This window comes from Balaenoptera borealis (genome assembly GCF_965194805.1).
Source record: "Balaenoptera borealis genome assembly, chromosome: 5".
Classification (NCBI taxonomy): domain Eukaryota; kingdom Metazoa; phylum Chordata; class Mammalia; order Artiodactyla; family Balaenopteridae; genus Balaenoptera; species Balaenoptera borealis.
In genome coordinates, this window is record NC_138862.1 from 115,478,236 (window position 1) to 115,492,623 (window position 14,388).

The window sequence follows — 14,388 nt, forward strand, 5'->3', positions numbered from 1 at the left end:
TCACATTGCAGTGACAAAGAGAAGGCAACCAGGCAGCAGGGAGCACACGTGCAAAGGCCCTGCAGAGGGAAACTGCCAAACTAAGAGGCGGCCAATGGAGACGTTAGCTCTCCCTTTGGACCACTCATCACCCCCACACCCGTCTCCCTAACAACTCCCCTCCTCGGAGGTCCTGCTGCCAGTGTCTAGAGTCTGCCTGCTCCTCCTTCTCTCTGCACACGCTCAACAGGTAATCGCAGCCATGACTTCAACTAGCCGTGCACAAATCACACCCAAATCCAGATCTGTACTACTGCTCTACAGGTCAACCTGGATTCCCCAGAGGCACCTCAAATTGAAAATATTTTTAAAAATGAACTCATTCTCTCCACTCCCCTCCCCTACCTTCCCACCCTTGGGAAAAAAAAAAAAAGTTAACAAGTTCTTTCATTCCCTATGGCATGTTAGTTTGAGGACCACTGTCAATCATCTACCTACCCAACTGTGTAAGCCAGCGTTCTCCATTTCAAAGACCTCTGAGGTTCCCAAGAACTTTCCAGCTACATATCCGTGAGACCAAATTTTCTTCATATCCTTCAATCGAAACAACATACTATAATAGACTAAATGGAGAACTAGATGTGAGAATCCAGACAGACATTAAAGAGATTAGATTTGCAGAAATGTAAAACAATGCCACTCTTTCCACAATTTTTTTTTGATTTGGAAAAATAGTTCTTGTTCGTAAAAAACATGTGAAACATGAAATTGGTTTATTATTATTTTTAAATGAATTAATACATATTTCTAAAATTTCTCAGGTCTAATTTCTAATATGGTAAATACTGAGATATAACTTACATGAAAGCTCTATGGCATCCTAAATAAGGTTTATTATAAAGGGGTCCTAAGATCAGAAAGTTTGGGAACCACTGGCCTAAGCTAAAAATGTTGGTATAGCCTTGTACTCGTCCGTCCCTCTCACCAAACACATCCATTTTGCCAGTTCTGCCGCCCCAATAACCTTTCTCCTAAATTCTCTCCTACTCTTTCTTCCCAAGCCCAGGAGGCCAAAAGGACCCACAAGAGACATCCCAATCAAATCCTGGAACCTGGGAGTGTTACTTATTTGGAAAAAGGGTCTTTATATATACACTACTATGTATTAATATAAAGTAAATAACTAATGAGAACATACTGTATGGCACAGGGAACTCTACTCTCTGCTCTGTGGTGACCTAAATGGGAAGGAAATCCAAAAAAGGGGGGATTTATGTATACGTATAGCTGATTCACTTTGCTGTACAGCAGAAACCAACACAACACTTTAAAGCAAATATACTCCAAAAAAAATTAATTTAAAAAAAAAAAAAAAGGAAAAAGTGTCTTTGCAGATGTAATTAAGTTAAAGATCTTGAGATGAGATCATCCTGTGTTATCCAAGTGGGCCCTAAATCCAATAACAAGTGTCCTTATCAGGCACACCCAGAGAAGAACAGACACACAGAGAAGGCCATGTGAAGACGGAGGCGGAAGTGAGACAGATGTGGTCACAAAGAGACCAAGGGATGCCCGGAGCCACCGGAGGCCGGGTGCAGAAAGGAAACGCTCTCCCCTAGAGCTCCAGAGGAGTGTAAGCCCACCAACGCTCCCTTCAGACAGCCGGCCCCCGGGGCTGCACCGCCAGAGCTGCAAGAGAATTTCCATCGTTTTAGGCCACCTGATTTGTGGTACCTTGTTATGGCAGCCACGAAAACCTAATCCACCCACCACCCCCCCACCAGGCCTGGAACGTCCGTGACCACCAAGCTCGTCAGTCTTTCTGCCCCACTGTGACCCTCAGAAGCACCGTCCCTTCAAACTGAGACCCTCAGTCATCTTAAATCTCACTCCCCTAACACCCTTGAACGGCCACCCCGTGGCCTCCACACAGCGCACAAAGGACCCCGTAACTTGACCTTTCCTTCCCACTCTGGCCCGGGGGCCCCCTGCACGCCCCACGCCACACCTCAGGCTCACAGCACAGCCCACGTTCCTCCTGGCCTGTGACCCCTCACACCACACCCTCAGCCCCCCCTCCCCCACTGCTACGCACCCTCCAAGTCCACGGCTCAAAGTCTCCTCCTCTACCAGGTCCTGTCAAAAAGCGGGTCACTCCCACTTGTCTCCACACCACTTCGTACGTTCCCCTCGAATAACATGTGAAACACTGTATCCCGTATTTACAGGTCTGTCACTCCCTCCAGACCAGGGTTTCTCAACCTGGGAACCACTGACGTTTGAGTGCAGATAAGCCTTTGCTGTGAGGACTGTCTGAAGTACTGGAGAATGTTAGCGACGTCCCCTGACTTCTGCCTACCAGATGCCAGTAGCAGTTAACACACGTGCGCGTGCACGCACACGCATACACATGCACGCACATGCATACACATGCACGCACACGCATACACATGCATGCACACGCATACAGGCACCCATAACTGGAACAACCCCAAATGTCTTCAAACACTGCCAGTGTCCGTAGGGGGTCACCCCAGATGAAAACCGCTGCTCTGTATTGAAATCTTTGGGGGCCCAGGACCATATCCAATGCTCTCAGCGTTTGTTTACACTTTCATTCGTAAAATATATTTTGAGTCCGAGATTTGGTCCAGGCACTGTGCTCAAAACCAGAGACAGAGGAGGACATACAAGTCTTAGGCCCTGTCCTCATGAAGCCACAGCTGGCAAAATGCCTACAAGGTGCTCAATAATAGTGACTGAATGACAGAATCCGTTTGGCATGCGTACATATAGTCATGCTTCCTTCGGAACATGGAAAATAAAACCCAGGGGCTAAAATTTTTCTCCTCTTCTCATGCCCGAGCATTTCATAACTAAGGGAGATCCCTTTGTATACAGAATGCCATGTAAGTGTCACTCCCTGGAAGTGGGCAACTGGTACAGCTTGTGTGTTTGTATCTCCAGGAGACCTACCCATAAATAAAGGAGAATCTCAACCAAGAAAATGAAAACTAGACAGGCTCAATCCCCAACACAGCCCACAAAGGCCAGTGCCGGAGCTATGTGCACCAGAGGCCATGGACAGGGCTGAGAACCTTCCACCAAAAAACAGGACGACTAGAGTGCCTGAGCTTCCAGAGTATTCTTCCCTCTACCCAGGAGACACCACACAAGGTTCTGGCAAGCTCTGAGAAGATCAAATAAATGGCTAGCTGAACAGTCCCCGGCTCTCACAGAGGCACTGGGTGCCCTAAAATGCAGAGTAGTTCTCATTGCCAGGGCAACACAAGGGTGTTTACCAGAAGCGGAGGCTGTGTACAGAGGGGAGGCCAAGTAAAGCTGCAAGAACAAATCAGGGCACACAAGTGCTTGGCCAAGATCTGCCTTAACGAGTCACTTTAACCTCTCTGAGACTCAACGTCCACTTGTACTGAATGAGGAAAGTGAGAGCGACCTACCTCTAAGCTCCCTTCTAGCTCTAAACACATCTGGTTTCCCCCCAGAATGGTACAGACCCACAGAATCTCCCTCTCCAAACAAAACGCAATAGGGATCTCCCTCCCTTCCCACCAAAACTCTTTCTGCCAGAAATAGAAACAAATAAAGGAGCCGTTTCCACATCCCCTCAGCTTCTGATAGGCACTCTGCAGAATTAAGCACCGAACAGACAAGATGCAGGTGATCTTTGTCTCTTGCTATATGCATGAAGCCAGAGAGTAGGAGAGTTCTGGGAATGTATATTCTCTGGGAAAAAAGGCTCATGCTGTGATGGTTTGAGGGCGACAAAATATAAATGGGAAGTACTATGACAAACTTAGAATGCTTTCAGACACAAGAAATTGACAACTGGTCCAACAATGGTTTAAACCATGTGGACATCTCTTGTTTACCTAACAAGAAGTCCAGGGAGAGGTGGTCAAGGTCACTTCAGTAGCTTAACAATTTCATAAAGCCACTGAATCACCTCCTCTCTTCATCCATAGGCTCACGACCTCATGGTAACAAGACAGGTGCCCTAGCTCCAACCATCATATCCTCATTAATTTTCCAAAGACAGGAAGCTAAGGAGCTATCAGGGCATTAAGAGAAGCCACTCTCTCCCTTGCCTGTACTTTTTTCAGCAAGGAAAAATATTCTTCTTCAAAAAGTCACAAAGCAGATTTCTATTAAATCTCTTTAGCCAGAATTCAGTTATATGCTCACCCCAAGCTGCAAGAGAGGCTAAGAAAGTGGGGATCTGGCTTTAAAATATTTATTTTTATTTATTTATTTTTTTCTGTGGGAAGCAAGTAGGGGAAACAGGGATAAGAATGATGGTAAAGTAGCCAACAAGGCATCTGGCACATACAACCATACCCAGCACTGCGTGGGGAAATGCTTAACAACCAGCTTTCAAAAGAACTAAAACAAAACAAAAACCCCTAATGCGTAGCATTTGCCAATTTCCTTGGTGTAAATACTCCCTTGATGCCAAATTTCAAGTCACCAGCATGATATTAACCAGCTCACAAAATTCCTGAAATTTTAATAATCAGCTGGTACCACTGAATTGATACCTCAACATTTGGTAAAAATTAAGTTTACAATGCTCCTTCCACATTCAAAACACTCTAGATGACTAGGTATTATTCTCTCCAGCTCATAGGTGAAGAAAATGACACAGCACCCCAAATCACACAGCTTAAGTGGCAGGGCTGGAATGCTGACATAACAGCCCTAACCCAACCTCATCACAGCTTTGACAGGTTACAGGTGCCTATACCTACACCTCAAGATCCCTCTGCCTAAACCTCAGCTAAAGGGGCTCTAGCTTGGTTTGGAACCAACAACAAAGATGCACTCCTGTAAACCCAATCAAAGTTACCTAGTAATTATTAAGTTACTTCCTCCAATGACACTGGTAGTGCACATTTATTGTTACAGTGGAGAATACAGATTAGTGCAAAAAAGAAAATAAGTCACCCCTACACCCATCCTCAAGAGAGAGCAATTGTCTACACGTGGGTGATAATCCTTCCAGATTACGCAGACATATATTTTTAAAGTAGAAATCATGCTATTGGGTAACATAATGACACTCTTCTTTTTAATGTAAATTTTCCAAAACAGAGAAATAGAGAGGACTGTATCATGAACTCCCTTGTTGCCATCACCCAACTTCAGAAATCCTCTAAAAACAATGAAAAGTCCAAGCGTTTCCACGTTCCCTTCTCAGACTGGAATGTGTAGGAGGTAGGCGCCTCCCTCCACACGTATCCCTTGGATTTCTCCCCTGCCTGGCCTTCCCCACTCAGACTCGGAGGTCAGCCCTTCTCCAGGCTTAGTCCACCAGCTCCTTTCATCGCTGCCCAGAGAACACTCGGGAAGGTAACCCGTAATCATGCTCACTCTTCTTATGGGTCCTTCTACCTTCTCTAATTCCTAGTCTGTCAAGAAGCCTCACAGCTGGGGCTCAGAACCTCATTAAAGGAGAGTTTCAGAAGAAATACATCACAATTCTTTGGAATTTCCAACTTCCATTTACTCCATTCTCCCACTTCTGCTTTATTTTCACCTGGATGGATACACACCCCTGAGAGGCATTGCTAACTGGTTCAGCTAAAATCCTAGGGCTCTGTTCATCCTCATTTTCTCCCACTTAGTGCCCACCCAAGGCAGTCTGCCTTCCAGACCTCACTTCCTGGTCCTCTGTCTTCCTAAGGAATCACATTTTATCTCTACAGGTGCCAGCCTAAGTGAAATATCCGACAGGCTAAAGGATAGTGGCTGCACCCCAAATTAACAGCTTTACATGAGTCCCCAAAGAGCCTATTGAAAGCCCAGGCCCAAAGTCAAATATAAGCTCTGTAGCCCCCAACAAGTTCAAAGAACATGCTCATGGGACAAAGCAAGAACTGCTCCCCTGAGCCCCAAGTTTAGCCAACTGCACACAGAAGGGAGCTGTGGATATTTCAAGCCCAAGGCACGGAATTCTAGTCTGCCATAAACCATGTACAGCTGACAGAAAACAAGCCTATGCTGGGAACCATGGGTATTAGAACAGAACTTCATGGGGGACAGTAGCTAAATGCATTTGCACTATACTAACACTTTGAATAGTGTATTTGTCTAAAGACTCCAACACATCAAATAGTGGGGAGCAGGTAGGAATAAGGGGGGAGTCTGGCTTACAGTGGTCGCTATAGGTAAAGACACAAACTAAAGCAGTGGCTTTCAAAACTTCATGTGTTTGGGAATCACCTAGAAAACGTGTTTAAAATGCAAATTCCTCAACCTCCTTCCCAGAAATTCTGACTCAGCAGGTCTGGGGTGGAGGCGGGCGCATTATGGCGGCATTTTTAAGGAGCATCTTTGACAATGCTGCCGCAGGTGTTGGCAGCCCCTGAGAAATGACAGCCACTTGAGTTCCTCCACCACAAAGTTTTTGTGGCAACACTCCTGTGAGCAGTGGAAGAAGCAGGGCCTCTGACCCAGTGCTTTTTACACTGGTTCTGGCCTAAGAGTCTCAGGAGGAATCAGTTAAAAACACAGAGGTCCCTCCCAAACACTGCTACTCAGGGAGGTCTATGATGGGACCCTGGGGCCAGCCAATTCATCTCAGGGGGAAGCTTTCTCCCTAAACATATCTGTCTTTTGGTGCCCCCAGGCAACTGGTCAACCTGCCCTCTCATCCCGGGCAACTTCATCGACATCCTCCCTCTCAGAGATTATTAAGAAACAAATTTTCACCGCCCCTCCCCCCAACCTCCCCAGCTGTCACTAAAACAAGCATTTAATGTTTTAAGGGTTTTAGATGCTAACAAGAAAACAGGCGTTACCAAAATAAAACAAGCATTGGGACAGTTAAGAGTTATAAATACTCATAACTGCTCATTAAGAGTTCTGTCTGCATTTTATTCATTTCTTCAAGAACTATTTACTGAGCACCCAGTCTCATCCCAGGCACTAGGCAGTTCACAACTGTGGACGCCACAGACAAGCCCCTGCTCTCCTGCAGCTTACATCCTAGTGTGGAAGGAAGACCAGGGAGAGGATAAGGATCCTAATAAGGGAATTTCTGACAGTGACAAGCACCACAAAACATATGAACACAAAATAATGAACTAAAAAGGATAAGAGAAGATGGGTTACAAAGAAGGCCTCCTTGCCGGATAGTCTCTGTAAGTAAATGACAGGAGACATGACCGCAAGGGACAAGATCCTAAACACTAAGGAACTGGGCCTGGTAGGAGAGAGGTGGCCAGTGGTCCCACCACACAGCCAGGAGGCGGCTAAGCAAATCAGGAAGGGGCCAGATCTCCAAGGGCAGGGTCTTGTAGATGTTACAATATAATGAAGCCCCGGGGTCATTTAACAAGGGAGGGGTTATACTAATAGTAGCTGGCCTGTACTAAGCACCGTTGGCATGCCAGGCACCATTCAAACCTCATTTTATCTTCCCAGCAACCCCGTGAAGTAGGAACAAATAAGTAGGAACCCCCCACCCCCGATTCCACAGGTCATATCTGAGTCAAAACAGGCAGTGATAGAGCCAGACCGCAAAGCCAGGTGGTCTGGCTACAGGCAGTGGTTGTGGAAGTGACCAAGGGGCAGATGAGCGGGGCCTCGAAGGCCTAATTCAGTAGGGAGTTTGAGTTCTATTCCAAGTGTGATGGAAAGCCACTGGAGAGGGGCTGAGACTTTCTGACTCGTTCCCTTAGATCTAAGAGAGAGGACAACTTCTGGGGAAAGCCCACCGTACCCTGGCTGAGCTGGCTGCTAGACCAAACTACTGCAAATTCAGCCACACAGAGATGTCTAACCCTGCCCTGCCTGGGTTGGAAAGAGCTCTCCAGCCCCTGCAGAATTGGATGCCACCTTCTCTCTAGGTTAGTATCTCAAAGTGGGGCCCTGGACCAGCAGCATTAAATCACCAGGATCTTGTTAGAAATGAAAATTATGGGGTCCCACCTCAGCCCTACTGAATCTGAAAAACTCGGCCATCTGTTTTTAACAAGCCCTACAGGTGTGACACATTATCTGCATGCAGCCATCCCCACCCCCATACCCTCCCAAATCACGCTCTACTTGTCCTTGGGCAGCCTCCGCACTGCACACCAAGCCATCCTCCCCTCTGGACCCTACTGGCGGGGTTCTATGGCTCCTGATGCCTAGAAATCTCACTATTGCCCCAACCTACTTTTCTAACTAATTTGATTTCCTAAAAACATTGACTATTCAGCTATTTAGGCCTCTTCTACCCTGGAAGTAAAACTTCTCTTCGTTTCTACTTCTAGAGTTTAATTCTGCTTTCAGCCTTGTAGCCTCCAAAGTAGACAGCAAGGATAATTTCTGCCTTAACCTAGACTTGCCCTAACACCCCTCAGTCGCCAGATTTCTCTTTATTCATTCATTCCCACTCTCATTTATAAATTCCTACAAGTATCCACGCCCTCAGCATCCTAGGAACTAACTGCACTTGGTGCCAGGTCCTTTAGGGACTCCTAAACAGCTCTCATCCCTGCCCTCATTTCTGACCCATTAGTGGGGGGCTGGGGGCAACATGCAAATAAATACCTAATTACAAATTATCTACTTATACTAGAAAGGCCTGTGAGGAGGCCACTGGGCTGAGACCTGAATGACGAAGAAGCAGGTCTGACGGTAGTTTAAAACAGCAAATGTTTGCGTGCTGAATCCATGCCATACTCTGGTCTAAGTGTTTTATGTTTATTATCCGTATAATCTTCCAACAGCCCTAAGGAGCAGGTAGTATTCTCATCCCGACTCTACAAGAGGGGATACTGAGGCACAGGGAGAATAAGGAGTGTATGTAAACAGCAGAGCCAGGATTCAAAAAAAGCACACTGGCTGCACAGCCTACCTACCCTCCTAACCACAGGATTCGGTGATGAGAGCAGGGTGGAACGGTGCGGGTGCGGGTGCAAAGGCAGAGTAGCACATGTAACAGCCCTGGGGCAGAGAAAAGTCAGACTGAAGCAGAAAGGAAGTCGAAACTGGGGAGCGGCATTGGACTGGAAATATATTTGGGGAATGGATGGGACAAGATGTGCTGACAGGTGTATTACGGGGCGTAAGGGCGAAGGAGGCATCAAGGAGAACTCACAGTTTTCTGGTGCCCTATTTTCAAGGCTTGAGGACAGAGGGTAAAGTATTATAACACAAGACAACCTAAAGTCCTGTGGAGCGCTGAGGCACAGCAAGCTCTCAAATGAGCGGACTCTGTCGATCAAGCAGGTTAAAGCTTCCAGTACTCCCCCACCCCACCCCCACTTCTCTACAGGAGGTCTTCATTCAAGGGTCCCATCCTGTCCCCCGGGAGCTATTTTCCAGAACACTATTAGCCCGGGTTAACAGCAGTAAAAGCTGCAGCTCCAGTAATAAGAATAGCTTTACCAGGAGGAGGGTTTTTCTCACAAAAATGTAATGCATTTAGAACCAGGGTTCTCAAGTTTTTCTAAACAGCACAATGATACTAATTTACAAATGAGAAGTGATGCAGCTTGCCCGAGGCCACACAAATGCAAAGAGGCTGAACCAGAATCCAAATCCGGGTCTGCCTAACTTGGAAGCCCACACTTCCTCCATTAAATCGGCATTTCCCACAGTGTGGGACAGGTCTCTCTGATGGAGAGAATACACCAGTGGTTTTAGATGAACTTTTTAAAGTTTTAATACTTATGGTCTTGTTTCAATATGAATAATCATATATATGTGTATGTAACATCAAATAAATAAAAATTTTAAATGAGATATATCCATGACTTGATATGAATTTATATATATATATATATATATATATCTCACATCAAATCCATGACTTCTTGTGTATTACTGCCTAAGAAACAGAAAAAGTTTCCTAAAAGTTAAAGAAAACATTAGAATAAAAGTACAGAGTATGATAGAGGGATAGGAGAGAAATCCTGAGGCGACACATAAATAACTGAAGCTTGTGAGACACTGCTCGCCACAGCACCGCCCAAGAACAGCCAAGCGCCTGTTCCATGTTGTATTCAAATCTAGCTACAGCCACACATAACTCTGACTCTGCTCCAGAGGGATAAAATGTTGGTTGCCTCTGGGGCAAGGGAATAACATCAGAACAACACAATTTAGCATAAATCATCCTTAGCACAGTACTGGTCTTGACATAAGATACTGTTTTGGTCATCCAACTCCTCTGCTGATTCACCACACACCTTAAGTCAGGTAAGCTTTCCTGGGCCTCAGTTTCACTTTGTCCAAAGGAAGTTACAAAAAGCAGGCTCTAAGGTCACTTCTAGTTTTAGAGTTCCATAAAATGTCATAAAGACCCTAAAATCCAAAAGTATTTTTTTCCAGAATCATAGAGGCCTCCAACCCTTGAATGAGTATCGACCTGAGGAATAAATGTTAAATAACCCCACAAGGCATCCCAGGCCCCCATCCCTTAACTGGGGAGATGCTATCAATTATGCTGCCCTCTGGAAAGATGTGACAAAAGACATTAATTACAAGATGATAAAGATCAGCCAATGTCCCTGTCCCCACCAAAACTTTAAGAATTTTCTGCCACAAATGTTTAAGTTATTAACTTTCTTTATACTTGGTTGTTAGTGTTTGTTATTTCGTCTATAACAATTAACTTTATTCTGGGTGGCAGTAGCAGGGAGAGAAATGGGTAGGGAAGAAATCTGCAAAATCTCATCAAACGCCTATCCTCATATTAAGCCTCTGCTGGGAACCACCTGTAAAACCTTCCAAGCTTCGATGTGAATTACTCCACGGATGTTCGAACATGTTCAATATGCTAAACGTCTAAAAGGAGTCATCACTCCTTATCTTTCAGAAACATTATTAACAAAACAGTTTAACCAGAACAAGCATTCTTCCTTTTTTATTGAAATAGATACATTCATCAAAAGGGAAGTCTTAAGGACCCTCCCGGCCTTCTTTACAAAGCCCCTTCTGAGATGTCAGTAGGCCTGTAAACTTTTAATAGAAGGTTTTTAGGTTCCCAGAAAGAGAAGTTTTGAACTGTGCTCACTACATGTTTAGCTGAAGACAACAGAGGATGGGTGGGCTGCAGCTGGCAAACTCAGAAAGCACAGCTGGGTAGCAGGTGATCTTAAAAAAAAAAAAGCAAATCCCTGGGCAAATTGCGTAGCCAGGGGTGATCATTATAACTGGAGAGTTGTTACATAATTACTTGTTAACTACTAACAAACATATACAAGGCTTCAAAATGCCATGGTTACTCTAGCCATCGAAGTTAGTGTATCTAGTGCAAGAGTCAAGGTTCCTCCAATTAATTTCATTCAAAGAAACAAGCAATCCCAGGACCTATTCCCTTCCAAGGTAACCTGACTGCCTTTACATATACAAAACAGCCTCCAGCAATTAAGCCCATCGCCTCTAGGGATGAAAATCAGTGTTTCCCTTTTATATTGATTTTTAAAGGGGAGAGGGGAGACAGAATTACGTTGCAAGAGCTAAATATTCATCACCTCGACAAAAACGACTTCCACTCCAAACTGGAAAATTTGAACAGAAAAGGTCTTCCGCCACCCCACCCACACCCGTCCCTGCTCAGCCGGCGCAAAACCCAAGACCTGTGTCGGATGCACTGCATTCCAACATTTTTCAAAAAGTTTACGAGGCTTTACCAAAGCGGCGGGGAGAAAAATAACGCAGGCAAAAGCCGGGGAGAGGGAGCAGGAGGGTTTCCGCAGGGAAGAACCGGGTGAAGCGCCCGGCTGCGCCGTGCAAGGCCCGGTAACGGGGAAGCGACCCGGCACCCGGAGAGCGAGCGCCCCCGTGGCGCGCGGTGACTGACAGCCGCTCGGTCTCCACCGCCGGGGGTCCCCCAGCCCCCCAGCCCGGCCCCCGCCGCCAGTCCCCCTGCCCACCCTTCCCCCGCAGCGCCAGCGATGCCCGCTGGGCCAACTTGGCCCCGGGTCAGCGCTGCGGAGCGCGGCCCCGGTTGCCGGGGAGGCCGCCGGCGCCCTTACCTCCTTCTGCTTGGGGTCCTGCGGGTAGACGTCCGGCGGCCCGAGCCGGGGGCGTTTCAGCGGTCTCTGCTCATAGCTGAGAAGCCCGAAGGCGGCCATGATCTCTCATGTTAACCGGCGAAATGAATGAGAGTTGGAGCTGGAGCAGCCGCCTCTGAGCACCAGGGAGCAGCACTTTGCAGACAGACTCCCTCGCCCCCTCCTCGCTCGCTGTGGCGCTGCAGGCAGGAATAAAGCAGCTTGGATGCTGCCGCTGCCCGGCACGCGGACACGCACTGATGGGGGCAGCCTTCGGCGGGCACCCTGCTGCGCTGGAGCCCCGGGACGCACCGCCAACGGAGGGGCTGGACGTCCGCCTGGGTCCTCCGAGGCGCCTGCCTCCTGGTCCCCACCACCCTGTCCCCAGGGGGAGGAGCAGCTGATGGGAACGTGTGACTTTTTTCACCAATGGACCTAAACCCACCCCAGCCGGGCGCAGGGTGGGGGTGGGGGAGGGGCACGGGGGGGAAAAAAAAACTTTTCTTGGCGCCCCAGGCAGGTGGCTCGAGTGCTCGCCCTAGGCGAGGGTGGCCCGCCTACCCGAGGAAGAGACTGCGGAGCGGCCCGCCCCCGCCCCCTCTTCTACAGCAGGGACCCTTCCCCCGCCGCCACGCGCCCCGCAGACCCCGCCACCTGGGCGCGGACCCGGTTGGGGAGAAGGGGAACAGGCCTGGAGGGGATGGGGGCGACAGGGATGCGGACGGTGGGGAAGCGGCCGGTGCCTCCTAGACGCCCGCCGGGCTCCGGTGGCGCATCCGCGGCTCCGGTCCCCTCGGCGGCTCCGGGCAGGCGCCGAGGCGCGCTGCTAGCGGTCGCAGCGGGTGGAGGGGGCCGTGCTCACGGTGGCTCGGGGCCGACTTAACCCTTTGCTGCCCCTCCAGGGGCTGGGGAAGTGGGGGTGGTGAGGAGGGCTGGCAGCGAGTGCCGACGGGGGCAGCTAGCCCGCGGGCATCTCGGGCTCCTCCAACCTCCGGCCCCCCCCCGGCCGCGCTCCTTCCCCCCTCCCCCCGCCCCCAACAGTTTACCTGTTGGTCCCCGGCTAGTGGTCAGGGGCCGCCAGCCGCGGCGGCACTTTAGCGGCCGCAGCCTCCACGATTCGGGTTGTGATGGGGCGGAGGGGGGGCGGGGGGGGGGCGACTGGATTTGATCTGATTTGTAAGGTATCAGTCTCGGCCGGGCGAGCTCCGGGGACGCCGCGAAGTTTGCCACTGTCTGGGGGCGGCGGGCGACGCCGGCTCGCCGCCGCCGGCGTTCTCGCCCCCACGGCCGGGGAGCGCGAGCTTCCGAGTTGGCGGACGGCGGCGCGGCGGCCGCACTGAGCATGCCCAGCTCGGCGGCCGGACCGCGGAGGAGTTGGCTGCGAGCGCGCTCCGATCCGCCTCTCCGGGTTTTCGCAGCTGCAGAGCGCACAGCCCGCGGGCCCGGGCGCCAGGGCTGGTCCTGGGGTGTATCTGGGCGAGGGAGGGGGCGCCCCCAGGACCCCTCTCCCGGCCGCGGGCTGCGCTGTCCGCCTCGACCTCTGTTAAGGTCGCTGTCCCCGTGGCCTGAGCCGGAAACCTTACCTGCGCCGGGCGTGGTGGGGGGGGGGGGGGGCGGCGGCGGGGGAGAATCCTCCAGGGGAGACCTCGGTGCTCCAATCCGCCCGCGCTCCCCGCTCGCTTTGGGGCGTGGGCACCCAGATGCTGGGCCACCTGCCGCGAGCCCTGCGAGACCGGAGCCGCGGAGGCGGGCCCGGTCTGTCCCGAGGGACCCCGCGGGAGGATGCGCCCGCGCTTGGCCAAGAATGATGGCTGCCATCTATGGAGCCCTCGCTTCATGCCAGGATCTTGACAGTAAAGGTCTCTGGTCCTTTAAAAAAACAAAACAAAACAAAACTTACAAGGTTTTACTGTACCCTTTTTATAGATAGAGAAATCGAGTCAGCTTAGGAAGGCCCGGTGACTTGCTCAAAGTCTCGAAGCAAACTCTGCCTGATCCCAAGTTTCTGATTTATTCTCCACGACTTGGAATTGGAAGGAGTGGGTTCCTGAACTGCCCTTGCCTGATAGGGTCAGGTTCCCCATACCTTGAGGAATTTTCTGACTCCTAGTCCATCCTCCATAAGATGGTGCTAGCAGAATCTAACCCAAAGCCTTTGTGTAGCACCAGGCACATAGTAGGTGCTCAGGAGATGCTGGCTAAATCTGATTATCTATCTACTTACCTCTGCTGACTTTAAGCAAGGGGGCAGGGGGGTAGATAAGCCATCGCAATATGATAGGAGGCTAGTTCTTAACTCTTGACGCTGACCTATTAGCACTTCCCAAAGCAGCTGAGGCCAAGTCAGGCCCGTAGTTTTTGGATTCTTTACTCAATCTGAGCAAGTACTTTTAGAGAA

General features: G+C 49.5%; 1 protein-coding gene across 1 annotated transcript in view; it reads right to left on the reverse strand.

Annotated features, from left to right (window-relative positions):
* The window catches only part of MED12L (mediator complex subunit 12L), a 317,353-nt gene extending 304,081 nt beyond the window's left edge, over nt 1-13,272 (reverse strand). The window contains exons 1-2 of the mRNA XM_082394311.1: nt 13,037-13,272; nt 11,973-12,190 (exon numbers count right to left, since the gene is read on the reverse strand). Coding sequence (XP_082250437.1) covers nt 11,973-12,071 — 99 coding nt within the window. The 5' untranslated portion in view covers nt 12,072-12,190; nt 13,037-13,272. The remainder of the gene's footprint in view (nt 1-11,972; nt 12,191-13,036) is intronic.
* Between the last annotated feature and the right edge of the window lie 1,116 nt (nt 13,273-14,388).